The sequence below is a fragment of the Cucumis sativus genome, unplaced genomic scaffold (genome assembly GCF_000004075.3).
Source record: "Cucumis sativus cultivar 9930 unplaced genomic scaffold, Cucumber_9930_V3 scaffold58, whole genome shotgun sequence".
In the NCBI taxonomy this organism is placed as follows: Eukaryota; Viridiplantae; Streptophyta; class Magnoliopsida; order Cucurbitales; family Cucurbitaceae; genus Cucumis; species Cucumis sativus.
The window spans coordinates 75,141-97,346 of record NW_022279555.1 but is presented as its reverse complement, the minus strand read 5'-3'; the positions used below and the strand labels follow the sequence as shown (position 1 = coordinate 97,346).

The window sequence follows — 22,206 nt, the reverse complement described above, 5'->3', positions numbered from 1 at the left end:
AGAAACTTTGTAGAAGAAAGTTTTGTCAAAAGAGTTATGGATTTTAAGTTATAACTTTTCTAAGTTGGGTTATGTAGTTTGGGCGAGAAACTAGGTGAGATGACCTTGGAAGTTAACTATGCGTTTTGGACAACTATGTGGCATGATAAGGGCAAGCGGTTTAAGGTTTTAGTGAGGTGTAAAACCTTGTTAGCATGCATTTTAAGGTGTAAAGTAAGTAGGAGGTTCCTTAAGAAGGTTTAAGGTGAATTTAAGCAAGGATGAGGTGTCAACTTGTACTCATGCAATGAACTCTATAAATAGGCCAAATTTAGTATTAAGTTTCTCACAATCCACTCGAGTGTTTTGAGTGAAATTAGTCTTAAAAGTTTTCATTTTGAGTCTATTTTCTAAGTTGGGGTTTTTGATTTAATTTGAGTAACGGAGAGTTGCGTTTTGGCGGTAGAAAGCAAGAAAGGTCAGAATACAGGTGGTTCTGAACAATGTGAACTTCCAGAGGGCTGTAGAGTACATCCGTTGGAATCTGAAGTTGAAAATTTTAGGTATGAATAACAAGACGTTTTTCAACAACTTTGTAGAAGGATATATGTTTATTTGAGTTCTGGATTTTAAGTTCTAAAGCTCTTCCTAATTATGGTTGATTAATCATTGATGTCCTTAAAAGTAGAAACGTGACATATCATGTATGCCCTTAAGTATCTCAGCTTGTGTAGGCCAAGTTCAAAAAAGAAAATCAATTATGTTTAATAAGGAAGAAATAAAATATAACTTGTACAAATATTCTGAAAATCAAATGAATAAATGGAGTAAACACAAACTACAATTATAAACATCCAGAAGGGTCAAATGTCTACGAATAGACTAATGAGATTCAAAAATACCAGTCATGCTTGCATAACTGACTGAAAAAAATGTAATGTTTCCAAAAGATGCCGCATATCTCAAGTCCATTATAAGAAAACCTAATGTTCTTCAGTTTGTAGTATCAACAATGCATGAGTAGTGTTAAACATGTTATTTCATTTAGTTTGCGAACTAGTATGACCTTCCTCTATTCTCATTCATTCATCATCGATCAAACAAAGTTAAAGAAATTTGATCACAAAAGCTCTTTCAAACAAAAAAATAAAAATAAAAACAAACAAATAATTCAAAAAAAATTAATTATACCAAACAAGGAATAATTAACTAAACAAAATGTAAGGGATGAATCTTAAGAAAACAAATTACTAAAACCATATCTGATACAAATTTAGGGGGTTTTTTTGTCTATCAAATAAACCAATAAAACAATGAACTTCAAGAATTAAAATTCACAAAAATAATTCAATAAAAGAATGGCAAAAAACCTCAATATCACAAAATTAATAAGACGGAATAGATGCATTCTACAAACTTGTTTTATTGCATGCTCACCACCCCTTCCAAAATTTATTTGATAAAAATTTAGTAAACTTAAAACACAGACAATAACAAAATTGTTGCAAACCTGCATTTACTGGTCAATGTCTTTAAATAAGCATTCTCTGACGTCAATTCTTGATTTTTAACTTCATAAGCATCCACCTAACCATGAGACAATTATGAGAATATTTTATTTAACCACTAACAATCATGCTCATGCACAAACATTTAAAATAGAGGTTTTAACATACTATCCTTTTATAGAAATCGTTATCAGTTTTCTTGCCATTCCAAGTTCCACGTCGTCACCCCTCTTTCTGTTCATATCATACATTACAAAAGCCAGTAAATGAAAGGAATGATCCATTATGGGTAAAATATTGATAAATAACTAAAATATACTTGTAGCAAATTCATTATCTCCGTTCCTGATATAGATGCTTTCTTTTTCTCCATTAAGACTTGACTTGGTTTAGACATACAAAAACTCCTATATAACCTGAATCCAACTTGAGCCTAGAACCGAAAAATAACTAAAAGGTATCTCACACACAATTTGATGTACTCCTTTTCTTTCTTCTTCACCTCAGGTATTTGTTGAGTTCCTACTTGCTTTGCACACAAACAGAAAACAACATTAGTACTAAAATTATTACATAGAAACTAGTATCTATCTCACAGCCACTACTACAAAAATTGAATTACTTGACATTAATACAGTGTCATGTAAATCTATACTTGACGTTTTAAAAGCGTCAAGTAATCGACTATCAAGTATAGTTCTATTACTTGACACTAAAAAAAACGTCAAGTACTCTATTGCTTGACATCATTTTTGTGTCAAGTAAGATAGTATACTTGACAATATTTACACGTCGAGTAAATTATATACTTGACTCTATTTACCTGTCAAGTGAGATAGTATACTTGACACTATTTACAAGTCGAGTAAGATATATATTTGACTCTATTTACCTGTCAAGTGAGATAGTATATTTGACATTATGTATATGTCAAGTAAAATTTTATAGTTGACACTATATATCCATCAAGTAAAATGGTATATTTGACTCAAATAAGATAGTATATGTGACATGTATTTAATGTCATTTATACCATTTATTAATATATTAAATATACTAAATTTTTCTTTTTTCATTTTTTATTTCCTGCATTACATACATTTACTTCAATAAGACATATCCGTAAACAAAACAAATTCTCCAACGAACAATTACACAACAAAAAAAAGGACAAAAAGTTTAGTATAATATGTAAACCAACAATAATTTCATTATTCTCAACAATGTCATCAACAATTACACAATTCCAATCCAATATAGCCAACTAAAATTTCCTATATGTGTCCTATTCCAAAATATTAAATGATAATAGTTGTCTTATATAATCAAAATTGAAGCATATCCCCATATATCTTTTGCCCTCATAATGGCTATGAACAAAACGTTTCCACAAAAAAGGTTACGAGCATTCCCATATCTTAGCCATTTACAAAATTAACATGATCATATCTAGGTGTGTCTATCATATGTACCGAGCTAAAAATCCAGCCCACTCCCCTCGTCTATCCAATTCAAGCTGTGTGTATGGGCTTCTTGTATCAATCTATAAAACATAAAAAGTAGAATACACTTTGTAAAATATTTGAGTTAGTCATAATATACTATCTATAACTTTACAATGTAAATAGTTTAAAAACATATCGCACCAGTGATAATGTTTGTGTCCTTAGTCACAATTTCTTGCATGTATCTCATGTCATAATATCCACATTCAACCGTACCTACTTGTAAAGAACACTATAACACAACCAATTAACAATGCATATATATTATATTATGTGCTAGATTAAAATAAAAATTATTTTATAAATATATTTACATTTACCAATATATGCATGATTGGCTACCATAGCAGGATAGCCACACATAATACAACTCAAAATATACAATAATTGTGTAATATATACATGATTGGCTACCAATGCTACGGGGCTACCAAGGCTACAGGATAGCCACAAGACCAAGGCTATGGGGCTACCAAGGCTACAGGATAACCACAAGATAGTATGACTCAAAATATACAATAAATGTGTAGTATTTGCATGATTTCCAAATGAGAAGGATGATTACATACCTCAATCATATTGTATACTTTTTCTTTCAACTCAGTCGGCACCAGCTTCCAAGATGCATGTGTAATTGGGATATGATGATGCACACAAGATCAATTCATTACTCATTACTATAAAAAAAAATGGCATTCAAAAGTATGAATCTTACCAAGAGTAAATATACAAATTCATTACTCATTACTATAAACAAATCAATATGATAATTATAACCATAACGACAACAAATTAATTACGGTCTAAAACATCCAAGATTCACCCTTAATTTTTCATTACTCATTCCTGTAAAAAAAACAACAATAAAGAAAAATGATGGTCTTCTCTATTTGTCAATTAGATTATACCATTTGTTTACGAATTTGAACATAAACAACATAAACATATAACACAAATAAATATAAATATACAAGAGTCATTCTCAATTTTCTTCTCTTTGTGTGTTTCTCACTTTGGGTTTACAATATCATCCTTAATTACAAGATATAAATCAAATTCAAGGGAGCATTATTCATTGAAAAATGTTAAATACAATAAGAATGAGGAGCATAAACACCTTTGAACGCGGAAGCAGTTCACCGTGCGGAAGATGTTCGCAGTCGTGGAAGCCGTTCACTGTGGAAGTTGTTCGCTGCGTGGAAGCCATTCGTCGGGTTGAAGCTGTTCGCAACGGGTTGAAGCTGTTTGCCGGGTGGAAGCTGTTCGCCGGGTGGAAGCGTTCGTCGTGTGGAAGCCATTCGTCGTTTGCCACTCTGTGTTGTGTGGAAGTCGTCCGTCGATTCGAAGAAGTGGTCGTTCGCCTGTGTGTGTGTGGAAGCGTGGAGATGAGAATAGGGTTTCATCGTGGAGACGTGAGGGATTACTAAAAATAGGGAAATAAAAGATTTTAATATATTTACTTGATATTTTTAATTAAATGAATTTAATTAAAATATTTCAATAAATATATTTGATAAACTTTTCAAAAAATTATTTTTTTTCATATATAAATATAAAATAAAACAAGCTTTTTTAACAATATATAAATATAAATTTTTCCATATATATTGTTTTAAGGTTAGAACTTGAAAAGCAATAAATTTTTCATCTTTTCATTGGATACCTTTTTTAACAATATATAAAAGGAAAGAAGTGTTATTGAGGAAGTTGAAAAAGAAGCCCACTAATCATTTTTAATAATCAACATGAAAATTTCTATAGAAAAAATGAAAGAAACATTAAAAAGGAAAGAAAATTACATGAGTTTTTGTTAACTTTTGAGGAAGATCCATGGATTGATCATGAGAATATAAAGATTTGAGATGATGAATATTTTTTTGAATTAGGAAAGAAGGTTTTTATAGGAGAAATTAGGAATTGATAATAGAAAATAAGTTGAAAGGGTGAAAATTAGAAAACAATAGATTTGTACCTTGTTTTCAATTTGTTATTATTATTATTTTTCTTTATTTCTTAGTTTTTGATAATATTTTTTTTAATTATATCATTTAAAAAAAATTAAATAGAGCGGTTTGTGAGTTTTTGTTTCAATTTATTTGTTTTTATTAATTTATTCTTAATTTTCGCTATCATTAAACAATTTTCTTAAATTATGTTTTAGGTTTCCAAGATCTTCAATCTTTCCATAAAAAGAAACAAAAAAAGAAAAAAGAAACCCTAAATTATTTTGATTTTAACTTTTTTTGGTAAATAACTGAATTGAGTTATATATGCTCACTTTAATAAAATGATTTTTTTATTAAACAAAACTTCATAAAATCAAGTTGATGTGCGAGAACTTAATATTATATCACTTACCAACACAATATTTAGATATGCATCTCCTGGATATCACCTATTTTTGTCTATCAAATTGTCTAATCATGTCACAAAATTTGTAATTTTTTTTTATGTGAGTAGTGATAAATGATGTGTAAAAGTAAATAATTATGGAGATATACCAATAAATTGGATCTATTATTAATCTACACTACAAACTAAAAACTAAACAATGGAAAAAGTTGATCCATTTAAAATTTATTAAAATGTTTCAATAAATTCCATTAATAATCATTTCAATAAAATATTTTAATGAATTTCTTTGATGAAATATTTAAATAAATTTATTTAGTGAAACAGTTCAACAAATCTGTTTTGGTAAAATATTTTAATGAAAGATTTCAATAAATTTATTTAATTATATTTTATTAATTTTTTTAATAAATTTATTTCATAATATTTTCGTTAAAGTTTTTAACAAATACATTTAATAATGTTTTCATTAAAATATTTTAATATTTATTAAATAAGCATTTCATCAAAATACTTTGATAAATTTACTTAATGAAAGATTTCATTAAAATATATAAATTTATTTATAAATTTTGTATAAAATATTTTAATAAATTTATTTAATGAAATATTTTCAATAAAATTGTTTAAAGGAAAGATTCAATAAACTTATTTTAATGAATTCAAAAAATTATTTTAGTGATAAATTTCAAAAAAATTTATTTAACAATTTTTTATTAAAGTATTTAATAAATATATTTAATAAACTTTTCATTAAAATGTTTTAATAAATTTATTTAAAGAAATGGTTTCAATAAATTTATTTAAATAAAATATTTTCAATAGGTTTATTTAAAAGAAAGATTTTAATAAATTTAATTTAAGTAAAGATTTCAACAAATTTATTTTAGTCAAAATTTGTAAAAGTTTGTTTTAGTGAAAGATTTCAAAAATTTATTTAATAATATTTTATTAAAATATTTTAATAAATTTATTTAATGAGTTTTTCATTAAAATATCTTAATAAATCTATTTAAGGAAATATTTTCAATAATTTTATTTAAAGGAAAATTTTCAACAAATTTATTTTAACGAGAGATTTTAGTAAATTTAATTTAATGAGAGATTTCAAATTATTTAAGTGAAAAATTTCAAAAGATTTATTTTCATAAGTTGATTTTAAAAAAATTATTTTAATAAGTTGATTTTAAAAATATTATTTTAATAAGTTGATTTTTATACTTTTTATTTTCATATTTTTAAACGTTTTATATTTGACATTTTGGCAATTGACATTTTAAAAGTGTTAAATAAAAAATGTTAACTATATTTGACGTTGTTTTCGCGTCAAGTAAATGTCCACTATACGTGACACGAAAAAAACGTCAAGTAAAATCTCCACTATATTTGACGCGAATAAACTGTCAAATAAATCTCCACTATATTTGACGCGAAAACCATGTCATATAAAAGTTAACGTAAAAATTTTCTTTTTTAAAACCATACCTGACATGTTTTTTGTGTCAAGTAAATGTTCACTACTTTTAACTCGAATAAAATGTCAAGTAAAATCAACTTTATACTTGACGCAAAAAAAAAAAAAAAATGTCAAATAAAGCTAACATAAAATAATTAAAAAAAATCGTGAAAACTTCATATTTTTTAAGACTATACTTGACGTTTTTTCTTTAACATAGTTCATACTTGATGTTTTTTTAATAAAAACGTCAAGTATGTAAAAGTTGCTAGCGTCAAGTAAACCCATTTTTGTAGTAGTGAACATCCAACTACCATAACCTGATTGCCAATAACCCTTCTCTGGAGTTCAACATTTTCCTACTGTAGCTTGTCAATTTGAGCTTTAAAAGCAGCCTTACCTTTGGCTTCCTGTGGAAAAGAACTTCCTTGTTCAATGTTAAATAGAGAGAAATCATAGAATTTAGGCAAGTCTTGAGATTGTACTATTTGTGTAACTGTTGCAATCTCCATATCTTTAACTTGTACTACCGACTTTAGCCTCTCAACTTTGGTCTCCAACCTTGATATATCTTAATGTAGCCTGCCACAAGAAAATAAAGGTGACTGAATACAAGGAACCATGGTTGTGTGAAGGAATATTAAAAAGCTTTGCAACATTATTACCCTGAAATGAACTACATTTATTCCATATCTTAAACCAATCACCCATAACAAGAAATGAACCAAAATTAGAAACAGGAGCTCTTTCAACACTACCGAAAGACATAATCTCACGAAGACACTTAGCTAAAACTTAACTATGCATGGATAACAGAGTAATTTTTCTTTCCATTCCAACAAATGCAAAATGAAACTCAAAACAATCTCACATAATACAAATAAAAAATTCTTCCATTATCTTCTTAAGAACACAAGCATCTCTAATCTCCACCATCGACAAAGACCCAAGACATTAAAATTAAGAACATATAGAATCAAAAGCAACACAAAAGACCAAAGAGAGAGAGAAAAAGATAGTTAAGATCAAAACCATAATGATAGAACAATCAACAACAAACTAATCTCATATCTCATCAAATTTTTCAAAAAAAATAAATAAAAGAAAACAAGTAAGAATCAGACAAGCCAACATACCATGTCTATTTTTCCATTTGAATTTTTCCTACCTCTGTTAAGTTCCAAACATGTTTTCGAGTCATTGGAAATTACTTTTTATGTTACAAAATCACTTTTAAAAGTATACACACGAAAATCACTTTTAACAAAACATTTATTAATAAAAATCAATTTTGTTAACTAGTTTCTAAAAACACTCTCAAATATGCCTTCCATAACCTGGTTTAAGTTTTCAAGAAAAATGACTAATGGGCCAGGATACTCATGCCATGGAGTGGCAAAAAAGAGGTTGAGCTTTGTATTTTAAGTATCATGTTGATGAGGACATGTAAAAGGTCTTATGATACATATCAGTGTTGAAAACAAGTAATAATAGAGAAATATTTGAGTGTATCAAGAAAGCACCAATACATGTAAAAGGACTTTAGCCTCTCAACTTTGGTCTCCAACCTTGATATATCTTAATGTAGCATGCCACAAGAAAATAAAGGTGACTGAATAAAGGGAACCATGGTTGTGTGAAGGAATATTAAAAAGCTTTGCAACATTATTACCCTGAAATGAACTACATTTATTCCATATCTTAAACCAATCTCCCATAACAAGAAATGAACCAAAATTAGAAACAACAGCTCTTTCAACACTACCGAAAGATATAATCTCACGAAGACACTTAACAATATTACTTTTCTTAGGGCTTCTCTGCTAGGTAAATAAAGCATCTTCATATAAGTTTGAGTGTAAGTTTTTCTCAAGCAAAAACTTGACAGAAATGAAAATCACAATGCTCCATGCAAATCCAGTTCAATTATAGTTTCTTCACCTCTGCTTCCACAAGTCTCCAACATAAAACAGACCGTTGGAGAGAGAAAAATTGAAATACAAAATGGAAAATCTAGGCACATTATAATTTTTAAAGAGATGACTAACCTTCTTGATGTTACGTTTTTCACCGTCAAATATGTCCGCATTGTATATTTTGTGTAAATTCAGAATAAAGTCATACCACTTGAAATCCTAAAGAATTACTACCTACAAAGAAAAGCATCACATAGTTAAGAAGACAAGGAAGGAAAAAGTGATCAAATAAAATCCCACAGAAACGAATTATACCTCTAGACTCCTGTTGGAAGGATCGGCATTTGGCACAATTTTCATACCACCGTCAAAGTATTTAGCATTTCCAATGCATAGAGCAGTTACTTGTGGATACAACTCCCATTCACCGTCATCAACCTGTGAGTTATGGCATTCTACATAGATGAAATTAAATAAAGATGGTAAAAATGCAGTCACCGCCCCCTCCAAAATGGTCTACATTTTGAAACCACCTTGAGACGAATATGATCGGTATTAGGGGTTATTTGGGTATTGAGGGCATAAATAGTTAGGGAGTGGGTTATATTTGGTTATAAATAGAGGGATAGGGGAATGGAGAAGAGAAGCAATATTTGGGTTTTAGGGCTTGAGATTGTGATCTCAAGAAGGGAGATCCAAGTACCTCGAATAACTTGATTTATTGTTTAAATCTATTATCTTTTAGTTTAGGGATTGGAAAGAGAAGGATTGTGGAGTTTGTGATAATATTTTGGTACACTGGAGCTGGAAACAAAGAATATTAAAAAACACATACTGTTATACACAGTCTGATAATAATACGAATCACTAGCTTTTCTTCTTCTTTTTCTTTTTCTTCTCCTTTAATTTTTGTAATGGGTTTTGTATTGAGTTTTGTGTTTTAGATTGTGAAGTATGGGGTAGCTAAACTCTTAATCCTAGGGATAGATGAAGACAAAGTTTATGAATTACTCTTTGTAATGCATCTCATTATTTGCTCTTAATCTTTTCATGTTTTTATGTGAATAACGTTTATAATATCTTGATCACAGATTAATTGTTGATTGGCCATGAACCCTAATCTTTGCATGACTAGAGTAGTTATGAACATGGAAAGAGATAATTAAGGATCCCTGAGGAGGTTGTTGAAAGAAGTGGACCTAAAAACTTTTGTTTATTAATAAAAAGAAAAATGAACAGAGATTCATATTCATTAGGGTCTTGATGTTTAATTTAATTTAAATTGTGTATGAATTTTTAATTACGAGAATTTTAATATGTTGCAAGAGCACTATAGCCAAGGTATAGAGTGAGAGGGATAAGGTTTATATGTCTTAGAGAATGGAAAGATGGAATTTGTGCTAAAATTATTAGTGTTCCAAATACAATTATGAATTGGGTATAGTTGCATTCCCCCTTCTGGATTGCATAGCACACACCTGAGACTCTGTTTGTGTTTCACTAAAGCCATCACATATGCCCACAGTCCCATCTTCAGTAGTAGAATTGCCGACATCTTCTTTTCTTTCAGCTCTGAGAAAATACAAGACACAAAGGTCTCAAAAACCAAAGTTACAAAGGCAAAATTGAATTGTGTTCGAACATAATAGTCTTTCTCGAAAACACTAAAGCTTGCATTATGCTAAGATCCACTTAGAATACAGGGATATTTTAATGGCTAGTTTTTTAAAGAAATAACCTACTGCCTTTATTTCCAAACCTGGTTTTTCTAAAATGAAAAAGGAAAACTATATTGGGTGGCAAATTAGTTTAGGTATTTGGCAAAAATGTCTTTAAGGTTTGTGATTTTGAAAATATAGCAAAAATAATCAAATCCACCGCTTTTATATGGGTGGGCTTGACTTTATTTGATCATTTTCACAAATAATAAAGTTATAACTTGTTTTACCATTTTTGCAAATGTCCCATGAAAAATAGTTAATACTCAAGGATAGCATTTATTTGTGAATACTGGTTTTCAAGCATTGCAAACGGGTGTGATTTGAGTTTTATAATTAACACTATTACTCAAACGAACCTATTTTGAAAGAAATTATAAATTATATTGTTCTAGGAAGCAATTCATCAGTAGAGACTAAAAGAATATAAAAAAAATATTTCTCTTATAGTGAAAATAAACTCTTTCATAACGACTTCGTTGAATGGTCTCACTATATTTCCAGGCAGCGACCGTTCTTGTTAAACACTTCAATTCAGAATGGTCTTTCCATAAGAAGAACAAGGAGACAACGGCAAAAATTACCTTTTTGACCACTGGTTAGATAAAGCACCAATTGGAGAAGTTTCTGAATGGTCTTGACCAACAATGCGAACAGTCTGGTAGGAAAATCTGGTACCATTAAGGATTAAACCAAATGCAAACGAAACCAAAAGTTTAAACATAAAAAACATCAATCCTAATAGAAGGATATACTTTTATCGCAGCCAGTCTTTCCAGGTGACTTCTGATCTTGAATCTTAAAAAGAAAGGAAAACAAAAGGATTTGAAGAAAAAATAAAATAAAAATGGAATGAAGTAATGGAATTGTAGCTCAAACCAGATTTTACCTTAGTTGTCTGCTCCAACAAGTCCTCAATTGCGGAAGCGACATCAGGAACGTGTGAAGTTACTACAAAAGAATTTGATGTAGTTTGTTTTGTGGAATTCAAAATGCAGTCAGATTGAGTGGATCTGTTTCCAACAAAAGTGAATGCTTTTCTATGGCTTCGTCAAAGAACTTGCGCTTTTCTTCGTAGAACTTATTCGTTCAGCTGCTCCTATAAAGCTACTGTTAGTTCCAGCTGATTGGTCTCTGGAATGGCAGAATGGATAGGAAACTGGGATATGCTTTCATTGGCTATCATTGGGGCAGCTTGAGTAGGAAATTGGCTGACAGTGCATAAGCCTGTCGCTCTGTCTTGAGCTTTAACTTCTTTTGGGCGATACAAATCAAGAGAGACAATCTTTCTCTGAGAGTTAGGGAAACAAGTAACAGAGCAGAAGCAGAATGAGTCATCGACCAGCCGCATCTGGTGGCCCAAAGGGAAAAAATAAGGATGTGACCATTTGATTTTGTGATGCTAGTTGAGGACAAGATCACGGCCATCACCTCATCAGACCAACAAAGCTGGGGTGGCAGAGACACTTGATGACTCAGTCACTATCACTCAGGACAAGAACAAGATCAACATCAACTCCAATAGCTACTTCTCCAAGAGGAATCTTAAATACTTGGCTAAGAAGAATTTCAAGAAACACAACATTAGAGATTGGCTTTGAGTTATTGCTTCAAACAAGGAGATGAATGTGTACGAATTGAGATACTTTAACATTGCCAAGAACAACGGGCGAGGGAGAAGACTGAGGTTCAAGTCCTATATTTTGGTACCGCCATTTGAGGTAGGATCAGTTGTAGCAGCCCTTTTCATCTAAAGGCTGTTTTAATTTATATTCCCATACCTTGTCTGCTTTTCCTATACATCAGCAAGAGTTCTCGAGTCCAACTCTAATTTACTTTTGATGATTTATTAACTATAAATCTTGCTCACATATTCCCCTTCTTTTGGTTGGTTTGAGGATACCTTTTTTTACACTGGGAGGACAGTTGTTGTAATCTTAGAAAACTGATGTGCGTTTGGTTTTGGAAAAAACAGTATCCATCCTTCATATTATAAGAGCGTGGCTCAACACAAAACTAAAGTCCCTCAAAATTCAAAGCTCCAACCCAAACACAATCCAAACTTGCAGTGGCTAAATGAAACAAAATATGCTATTCAACCTTGTGTGGACTTTTATGTCCAAAAAGGGAAACACAAACAAAACCCAATAGTAGAGCTCTAAAACGGAAATCACAAATAAGACAATTAATTATCGCTTACCTCTAAACATGATCGAACCCGATGACTTGACACATAAGTACTATGAACGTCTGTACTCCTTGGTATCCCACCATGACATTCAACAGTGAAGTGCACTTTCTGCTTCATGTGATCTTCAACAACCTCGCCTCCCCCTTGATTTATCCATTCAACAATTTCAGCTCTCTAGTAGGAGAATTTCAAATATGATCTCAAAATATACATAAAAAATATTTGGGATTATGGAAGTCAAAAGTTGATGCATGTTTGTTAGTGTTCAAAAATAAAATGTAAAAAAAATTTGAAGGCATATTCCTCAAATGAAAAATGAAAATCGTAATTATTTCACATGCTAAATGACATTTGGCACTATCTTAAATTTTTTAGGAAAATTACTCCCCAAGTTTTGGTTTTGAAGAACACGTGTGTTTGGTTCTTGAGTTTTAAAAATGTACATTTTTAGTCTCCAGGTTTAGAAAAATAGACCCATTTGGTCATGCACCTTTTTAGTCTCTAAGTTTATAAAAATTGGTTTAGAAAGTCCCCAATATAACTTTATACATTTTTAAGGTAGAATAACTTCTTCTAAAAATTGGTTTTGAGAGTCTCCAGTATAACATTAAGCACTCAAGGATTAAAAGAGTACATTTTGAAAACTCAAGGACCAATAAACCTATTTCTATAAAATTGGGGACTAAAAAGGTAATTTTTCCATTTTTTTTATATCATTCTCTTAACAGGATCGGAGTGTTAAAGAAACGGTAGATCTAGAATCCTATCTGCACCATTGACTTGCTTTTAAAATCATGGAGTTGGAGCAGTAATGAACTACTCTTTACTCAAGTCAACTGATATTGAATACAGGGCTTCTACTTTGTTATTTTTTTAAAAAATGGATGCTATTTACCACAATAATACATCTAAAACCTAAAGTGCATAGTGTACATTAATCATGCTGTTTGAAATAAGAGGAAAGAATCTTTACAACATACCCGATCTTCTGGAAAGGAACTAGAAAAAACAAAATATTTTCCCCTTAAATACACATGATGACTTCCCATTTGAAACCATGAAATCACGCCCCATCTTTTCTCAACTCTTGTTTGTACCATTTGCTACACATTGTTGGCTTTTCTGGGATAATTTCATTTTCCTGTCTCCATTCACTTTTGTTTCACTTTTTTCTTCAATTCTTTCCACTGCTATTGACGTCTTTCCAATGCTAACATGAATATTTCCTTCTGACACATTTGATGGCACGATTGGATGAACATTTGGAACTTTATTTTGATCCATAACAATGGTGCTCATTGTAGTCCTAATGTAGTCATGATTCAAGAATCTAAGAAGGATACCTTGAACTCAATGCTAAGTTTGACTGCTCCCTTCGGAGTGACAAGTCTCGTTTTTCCCCTAGTGTGGAACGGGGAGGATTCCTCCTCTTTTCAAAGCCCTCATCAAACTCAATGCTATGTCTAGAACGCTAAGAGTAGGTGGTCTGCTTTTGGTTAGGCCAAAAGTGAAGTTTCCCTTCATTTTTTTATGGGATTTTTCTGATGTATAATGCATATGTTCTTTGTTTTTTTTAGCTCTTAATTGTCTCGCTGTCTTAAGTTTTACATTTGCAAGTCTCTCTTTTCTTTCTTTGGTACGCACACAATAACCGATGGGGTAACCTTTCTATGGTTCTACACTTAGTTTCTAAGTTTGACTGCTCCCTTCGAAGTGACAACAAGATTTGTTAATGCCCACCCTTTCTAAAGGGATTTAGTTCATTGTGGCTAGACAAGAGGCTCCAAAACTCATGTTTGACAAGACAAATTTGTTAAAACCATCTCAATTTCTAAAGAGTACCTCCTATCCTTTTTTAACTCTATCTAGGCTAGGTTTGGACTAAGCGCATCATAGGTAAGTCATGGCAAAGAAACAAAAGGAAACAGACAAAGCTAGAAAAGTATCCATGCACTTTATTTATTATATGCATGCAATCAAGCATTCACAACACACATACCATTTTCTCAATCATGCATTCACATCTCCATAAGATATCGCTAAAAATGGGCTTAAACCAAAAAACACGGCAGCTTATTCTCAAATTTCAGCACATATACTCATCAACATTCAGAATTTTACATCACAAACCCAAGCTCAGTGATCAAGGGTTGCTAGTCATGCTTTTTATGCAAGATCTAAGTAATCTAAGAAGGTATAGTGCTCATTATTGTAAGGAAATTTTTTTTAGAAATTTTGAAATTTGGGCAAAATTTGAACCTCCAAGTTTAGACTAAACATGCAAGCAATTGCCCACCCCCACTTAAAAAATTGCAAACTTTTGAAAATCAAAATAAAGGGAGAAAAATAAGGGAGAACTTTGGACTCCCCTGGAAGGATCGACATCCTTGGCTTTGGTTTGAAGCTTGCATGGATAAACCTCTTCATTCCTTTTTCATTGATTATTCATCCTTGTTCCTGAAAATCAAAGAAAGTTCTCTCAATTTCATTTATTACTAAAATTAGGATAATTATATTAACTGTATTTTTAACACTTTTGGTAGTTTATGTTTTGAGTGTATTTTCAATGGTATTTTTTATATAAAGTACAAAGTTTATGGGTATTCTGTATAATTTAGCCTTGAAATTTCTCAGACATGCATCAAATCAAAATTTCAAAACCATCGGTATACTTATGGAACCTCTTTAACAAAAAAAAAAAAAAAATCAAACCCATGAAGTCTAACTAACCGAACACAATTAGATTTCTAGTAGCAGTAATTTACCACAGAAACATAAATTAATAGTTAGAAAATAATTGCATGGCATTTCTATAAATTTATCACATGATCTTTCTTCTTCCTTTTTTTCTTTCCTTTTTTTGATAGAACTCTAACTAAGTTAGTTAGGCTTCTACATGTAGCAGTTAATTAAAATAGAGACAGAAACTATAGATTAACAAACAATTGGAAGGCCTCTCGATCAATTTAATACACAATAAGTTCATACTTGTGTCGTTTTGGAAGTATGAAAAACGAAAAATCGCTATTTTCCCTAAACGAGAAACCTCTTCATTCCTTTTTCGTTGATTATTCATCCTTGTTCTTCAAACCTCAAGCCTTAAAATTGAGGCAGTAGAGGAAATTCTCTCAATTTACTTCAAAGGAAGGATCATGTTCTCTCCTACAAAGGGTGTGTTTCTAATTTTCATAACTTTATGACTTAATATGGCAATGTTGTATAATGCAAATCCATAATAGAAGAAACACCATTTGCAGCACAACCAAGAAAAATGAAGATTGAATATAATGTAATGCAATAAAATTAAAATACTAAAGAATCTTGTGGTCCCTTCCTTTTCTTCTTTGTTTTTGATAAAGTAACTGCATTTATCACACAAACAATTAGATAGAAGACTTAAAACCCTAATCTGCATCGGACTAAGTTGATATTTTTCCTCTTTCTTTGTAAGTTAAAAACCACATGAGTTTGACACTGATTACTACCACCACAAGTCATTTAACTTCTTCAACTGCCTCATACTTTTCACACGAAACTGCGTCATACAAATTAACCCATAATAAAGCTACCCAAATTCCAAACCCCATCCGATTGGTTTCTGAAATCAGTAACTCTCATGGAAGGAAAAACTTGGACAGACTGATGCATAAATTGAGAAATGAAAGTTTGAAAAAGATTCTTACATCTTTGTCTATTAGAAAAAAAATCGATTTCTTGCAGTAGAATCGTTGTTCCCTACCATTCTCAAAACAGCCTGAATAGCCATGTTAAGAACACCGAGCCCAACACTGAAGTTGAAAGAGGAGAAAAAACAGCATGTTGAAACAAATGAAGGTTAAACCAAAAGGATTGAACTATAGTTTCCAAAGTTTTCATTTCTCTTATATTCACGTAATAGTAATAGTAATAGTAATAGTAATTCCTCTTTCAAACAACCACTTTTGTTTCAACAAAGAGGACAAGGCTTATGATCCCTAAATAGTTAGCAGTATTGCTATTTGGAGAAAATGTTAAAGTTAAACAGCTGACAATACCTTCCAGCCCCTACCACTACTATCTTTTGGTTAACAAAATCACTCAATAGCTGCCCTTGAGCTCTCACATTTCCCAATAGTCCAGCGAGAGCAACACCAGCAGTTCCCTTTATGAAATGAAATAAACGAAAATGAATGTCCTTTTAAGTAATTATCAACTGCATGAATACAACATGAACTACTCACTTGTATGTCATCGTTGAACATGCAGAACCTCTTACGATAACGTTGTAATGTTTCAAAAGCCCATTTCATTTGAAAATCCTCAAACTGGCATCATTCAAAATCAAATTGCGAGATTACGATACTGATTACTGGCAGTGAACACAGTTAAAAATTTGATATCTTAACCAATAAACCTGAACAATAGCTTTAGGCCAACATGTATGCACGACTTCCATAAATTCATCAACAATAGATAGATACTCTTCTCCCTCCAATCTAGGTATTCCTATTCCCTGAACTCCAAGGTCACCGAGGCCAAGAATACGACTTCCATCTGTCAAGACAATCACGTCAACCTGTAGTTGGAAGAAGAAAATACAATGAACTTCAAATATGGTGTTGCTGGAAATTAAAAGGGATTTTCATTTTTATTTTGCTCAAAATCAATGCTCTTGAGCTTTTAATGTCCCGAGGAATGTGAAAGTTTCCCAATATATCGTGTATGGAATTTTAAACTTTTCAAAGAAAACAAGGGTGATCAACATACAAAAGCCTCCTGTGGATAGAAAATTAATCAAACGAAAATTCGATTGTTCTGTAGCAGTTTGACTTTGTTGTCAAGAAAATTAAGAGTGATAAGAAGGCGAAGGAGTGACTTTGAGTGGTGGCAATTAGACAGCCAAGCAACTACACTCAAAGTTGCAGGTCAAATAGGCAGCAGGAAGAAACAAAGAAGAAGAAGAAGAAGAAAAGTTTTCGATCTATCAAACGTGATCAACATACAATAGAAAGTCATTTAAATTATCCAAATATCTTTTGAAGTAATTTTAACAATTTCAAAATAACTCTTAATCATGCTCTAAATATGGAATGAATTATCTATTCAACTACAAATACAAAAGTTTTCCTAAATCACTCTAACTAATTATACAAATTCCACAACACATAGATCACACGCTTCCCAAGAACCCACAAAATTATTCAATGCGGCATTTCATCAAACAGCTGGTGGATGGGGACAACAAAAACAAGTGTTTAACAAAATTATCTTAGAAACAAACACATTAATATTACCTGAAGATGGAACTCCAATTGAACAGCCTTGAAAAAGTGATGGAAAAACAAACAGAACATAAAGATTGTGGGACTCCTCAACTCCAATAAATCCTGCAATGGAAAAATGGGTTAGAAGAAGGTGGAAAAGCATAGTAGAGGATGATGATAATGAAAATGGGTAGTAATGTTTTTCGGTAGCTATCTTTTCTTCTCTTTTTTTTTTCATGTAGTTGATGGTTGTTCTTGATTGTCTTTATCTTTTTTTTTTTTCCTTTTTTGCTTTTGGGAAAAAACAGTTTGTTGAATAAGAGGTGATGATGCTGGTGAGGGAATTTATTAAAGTAATGAATACTTTTTGGAGGACTTAAACAAGTAAAAGGACGAAATGTATAATTAGTTAGAGGAGGACTTAAACAAGTAAAAGAACCAAATGAAGCAAGCTCAAGCAACAAATTTTCTGTTAAGTAAGCATAAATATTAACTAGAGACTTAAATAAAATATTTCACCACCACCACCACAACAACAACAAAAAACCCAAATATATCGCCATTGACAACAGAAACAGATCAATATAAGCACAATACATTACATGGAAAATATGGAGATAAACGACATGAAGGTTTCCCTTTCACTTACAAAGAGAATCATTAAGTAACTTCTCGTTGTTAGTACCAATATCTAGCATTACTGGAAGAATCTGTCAATTAAACAAGAGTAAACTTAATGAAATTCAAAAAGTGGGGTTAAGAAAAGTTGCTAAAAAAATGTCAACATTAAATGATATTAGTATTCTTAGATAATCTACAAATTTCATGAAGAAAAGACTGCAGACTTGAGAGTTACCCCACAATCAGGAATACTTGCTGGAACGGGAAAAAGATATCGGCAAATTCTAAACACGGCACACTAAAACTCTCACTCTCCTGGTTCATGCCTAAAATCACATGTACATGTCAATGCTGATAGTGCCTCTTTCACTGAAACAAACCAAATTTCAGTACCAACTAAGATTCAGAAAATAAGGTATTTAAGATGCAGAAAATAAGGTATTTAAGATGCAGGAAATAAGGTAGTTAAAATGCAGGAAATAAGGTAGTTAAGATGCAGAAAATAAGGAAACACCCCACATCACTACAGTGCATAACAAATCTATCACATAAGCACAAAGATAAATACCGAGTGTATTAGTTGAAACTTAGCAAAAACAAAAAGGACATAAGCTTATTCTCAAAATTCAGAATCTCACGTCACAAACCCGAGCTTAGTGCTCAAGGGTTGACAGTCATGCCTTTTATGCAAGATCTAAGAAGTTATGATGCTCGTTATTGTAATGAAAAACTTTTGAAAAATTTTGAAATTTGGGCAAAATTTGAAATCCCCCAAGTTTAGACTAAACAAGCGAGCTATTATCCACCCTTCGCTTAAAAAATTTCTTGGAAGTAGCCCAACATGAGAAGATAAAACAATCTGAATGCAGGCAATCCTATAAACAATTAAAACAATAGCCACAACTGATTGAAATCAAGTTGGATAAACAACCATTGGATGAAGGGAGGGCGTTGAGCTTGTCTAAGAAAAACATACTCTTTGAGGGTTTATGCCAGCAGCAGCAACATACATATCCAGCTTTCCTGTAGGTATTCCTATACCCTGCAATTTGATGTACTCCTTTTCTTTCTTCTTCATCTCATGTATTTGTTGAGTTCTTACTTGCTTTGCACACAAACAGAAAACAACATTAGTACTAAAATTATTACATAGAAACTAGTATCTATCTCACAGCATTCAACTACCATAACCTGATTGCCAATAACCCTTCTCTGGAGTTCAACATTTTCCTACTGTAGCTTGTCAATTTGAGCTTTAAAAGCAGCCTTACCTTTGGCTTCCTGTGGAAAAGAACTTCCTTGTTCAATGTTAAATAGAGAGAAATCATAGAATTTAGACAAGTCTCGAGATTGTACTATTCGTGTAACTGTTGCAATCTCCCTATCTTTAACTTGTACTACCGACTTTAGCCTCTCAACTTTGGTCTCCAACCTTGCTATATCTTAATGTAGCCTGCCACAAGAAAATAAAGGTGACTGAATACACGGAACCATGGTTGTGTGAAGGAATATTAAAAAGCTTTGCAACATTATTACCCTGAAATGAACTACATTTATTCCATATCTTAAACCAATCTCCCACAACAAGAAATGAACCAAAATTAGAAACAGCAGCTCTTTCAACACTACCGAAAGACATAATCTCACGAAGACACTTGGCAATAAAATCGAATCTTTAACGCATCACCATTCTCATCAAATGTTAAACAAATCTCCTCTTAATTCCAATTATTTGATAAGCGAGAAACAAAATAGATCATTAAGTAACACAAATTCACGAAAAATCAAACATAATAGATCGTTAAATTGAAATGTGACGGTAGACTTGACTAAGCCTGATCCTCTTAGCTCAGAAGACAAGGACGGGTCGTGTTATGAGAAATGTCAAGGTAGACTTAACTAAAAACTTAACTAAGCATGGATAACAGAGTAATTTTTCTTTCCATTCCAACAAATGCAAAATGAAACTCAAAACAATCTCACATAATACAAATAAAAAATTCTTCCATTATCTTCTTCAGAACACAAGCATCTCTAATCTCCACCACCGACAAAGACCCAAGACATTAAAATTAAGAACATATAGAATCAAAAGCAACACAAAAGACCAAAGAGAGAGAGAAAAAGATGGTTAAGATCAAAACCATAATGATAGAACAATCAACAACAAACTAATGTCATATCTCATCAAATTTTTCAAAAAAATAAATAAAAGAAAACAAGTAAGAATCAGACAAGCCAACATACCATGTCTATTTTTGCATTTGAATTTTTCCTACCTCTGTTAAGTTCCAAACATGTTTTCGAGTCATTGGAAATTACTTTTTATGTTACAAAATCACTTTTAAAAGTATAGACACAAACGAACGTTAATATGCCATGAAAATCACTTTTAACAAAACATTTATTAGTAAAAATCAATTTTGTTAACTAGTTTCTAAAAACACTCTCAAATATGTCTTCCATAACCTGGTTTAAGTTTTCAAGAAAAATGACTAATGGGCCAGGATACTCATGCCATGGAGTGGCAAAAAAGAGGTTGAGCTTTGTATTTTAAGTATCATGTTGATGAAGACATGTAAAAGGTCTTATGATACATATAAGTTGAGAAAACAAGTAATAAAAGAGAAATATTTGAGTGTATCAAGAAAGCACCAATACATATAGAAGCTTAAGCTAATGGATAAGAGAGTAAATTTAACATAACATCCAACACTCTTTCTCATTTGTGAGTTTGAAATATGAAAAGTAGAGCCACGCTAAGTGAGAATGTAAGTGCGTATATTCATGAAATAAGATGTTAGCTCGTAAGACATTGATTTGAAGTAAATAAGATATAGCAATATAAGAATAGATACGTTGTGGTACGTTATACCAACACATAGATTTTAACTGTTAAATCAAAAAAGAAAAAAAAAAACAAAAAACAAAAACAAACAATAAAAGGCATTATTAAGGCGTAGTTAAAGTTTTGGTAATTAACATTTTTAAGCAAAGCTAGATGGACTCACTGGCTACAAGAAATAGACAATAATTTGGATAAAGGCAAGGCAAGGAAGGGATCTCGAGTGATAGAAAAAGAGACGAATGGTGACAATAAGGGTACCATAAAAGTAATGGAAATTTTTAATTGGACAAACCATTCAACGTAATTCCCCCCCACGGTAACTTGGTCCATAAATTTCATAAAATCTAATCACTCCTTCCAACCTGTCCTTCCCATTCATCTAAATTCCCTTTGACTCCTTAACAAAACAACACATTATTTGCTTACATGATCAATCATCATTTATATTCCCTCTCTTTTTCTGTGTACAAAACACCTAGATTCTCTTCTAATTCCACCCTAAGAGAAACCTGAAATTTATCACCTACTGCACAGCCTAATATCTTCCATTGTCATTGTAGCGTTTAGGCTTAGAGGTAGATGACATCCAAATGAAATACTTTAAAAGTACGAAAGTACAGCACTTGGAAATACCAATCTAAGATGTATAAGATCTCTACTCACCCCTAGTAAGCACAGAAATACTGAGAAATTAAAAAGAAACTGTAATAAGAACACAAGAAGAAGAAAATATTACGTATTGTTGATGAACTTACTTTGAGTCAATCACGAATTCAACACATCTCATCTACCATTTAACTTTGTTGGCATTTCAAACATGATGAACATTTCAATTCAACTCTTTTGTCTCTTGAGTACTGTAAGCTTTA

The 22,206-nt window shown here is 31.5% G+C and overlaps 2 protein-coding genes and 3 long non-coding RNA genes across 9 annotated transcripts; all 5 read right to left on the bottom strand.

Moving 5' to 3' along the window:
- Positions 1-1,226: 1,226 nt before the first annotated feature.
- On the bottom strand, positions 1,227-8,393 carry LOC116406042. 3 transcript variants are annotated; one of them, XR_004219108.1, is made up of 6 exons: positions 8,330-8,393; positions 7,286-7,382; positions 7,121-7,210; positions 1,807-2,016; positions 1,656-1,721; positions 1,227-1,566 (listed from the first exon to the last, which is right to left on the bottom strand). It is a non-coding gene; the product is annotated as an uncharacterized LOC116406042 (long non-coding RNA). The 3 variants fall into 3 exon arrangements; XR_004219107.1 differs by having other exon boundaries at positions 1,954-2,016; XR_004219106.1 differs by having other exon boundaries at positions 1,958-2,016.
- On the bottom strand, positions 2,639-3,658 carry LOC116406045. Its single transcript, XR_004219111.1, has 3 exons — positions 3,562-3,658; positions 3,134-3,224; positions 2,639-3,030 (listed from the first exon to the last, which is right to left on the bottom strand). It is a non-coding gene; the product is annotated as an uncharacterized LOC116406045 (long non-coding RNA).
- Positions 8,394-8,879: 486 nt separating the features above from the next.
- LOC116406041 (sphingoid long-chain bases kinase 2, mitochondrial-like) lies at positions 8,880-11,733 on the bottom strand. 3 transcript variants are annotated; one of them, XR_004219105.1, is made up of 6 exons: positions 11,324-11,733; positions 11,190-11,232; positions 11,019-11,105; positions 10,195-10,288; positions 9,032-9,171; positions 8,880-8,950 (listed from the first exon to the last, which is right to left on the bottom strand). XR_004219105.1 is itself a non-coding variant. In XM_031889764.1 (5 exons), exons 2-5 carry the CDS (start codon positions 11,165-11,167, stop codon positions 8,936-8,938), a joined length of 381 nt encoding a protein of 126 aa, XP_031745624.1. In that variant the 5' UTR covers positions 11,168-11,232; positions 11,324-11,733; the 3' UTR covers positions 8,880-8,935. The 3 variants fall into 3 exon arrangements, 1 of the variants encoding a protein (XP_031745624.1); XM_031889764.1 differs by having other exon boundaries at positions 9,032-9,154; positions 11,019-11,232; XR_004219104.1 differs by lacking the exons at positions 8,880-8,950; positions 9,032-9,171 and having other exon boundaries at positions 9,983-10,288.
- Positions 11,734-12,637: 904 nt separating this feature from the next.
- Positions 12,638-14,410, bottom strand: LOC116406044. The gene is made up of 2 exons (XR_004219110.1): positions 13,606-14,410; positions 12,638-12,799 (listed from the first exon to the last, which is right to left on the bottom strand). It is a non-coding gene; the product is annotated as an uncharacterized LOC116406044 (long non-coding RNA).
- Positions 14,411-14,794: 384 nt separating this feature from the next.
- Positions 14,795-19,517, bottom strand: LOC116406040 (NAD-dependent malic enzyme 59 kDa isoform, mitochondrial-like). Its single transcript, XM_031889763.1, has 8 exons — positions 19,466-19,517; positions 18,518-18,578; positions 17,899-17,991; positions 17,019-17,180; positions 16,846-16,929; positions 16,660-16,766; positions 16,309-16,413; positions 14,795-15,082 (listed from the first exon to the last, which is right to left on the bottom strand). The coding sequence occupies exons 2-7, from the start codon at positions 18,527-18,529 to the stop codon at positions 16,320-16,322; spliced, it is 552 nt and encodes a 183-aa protein (XP_031745623.1). The 5' UTR covers positions 18,530-18,578; positions 19,466-19,517; the 3' UTR covers positions 14,795-15,082; positions 16,309-16,319.
- Positions 19,518-22,206: the final 2,689 nt, after the last annotated feature.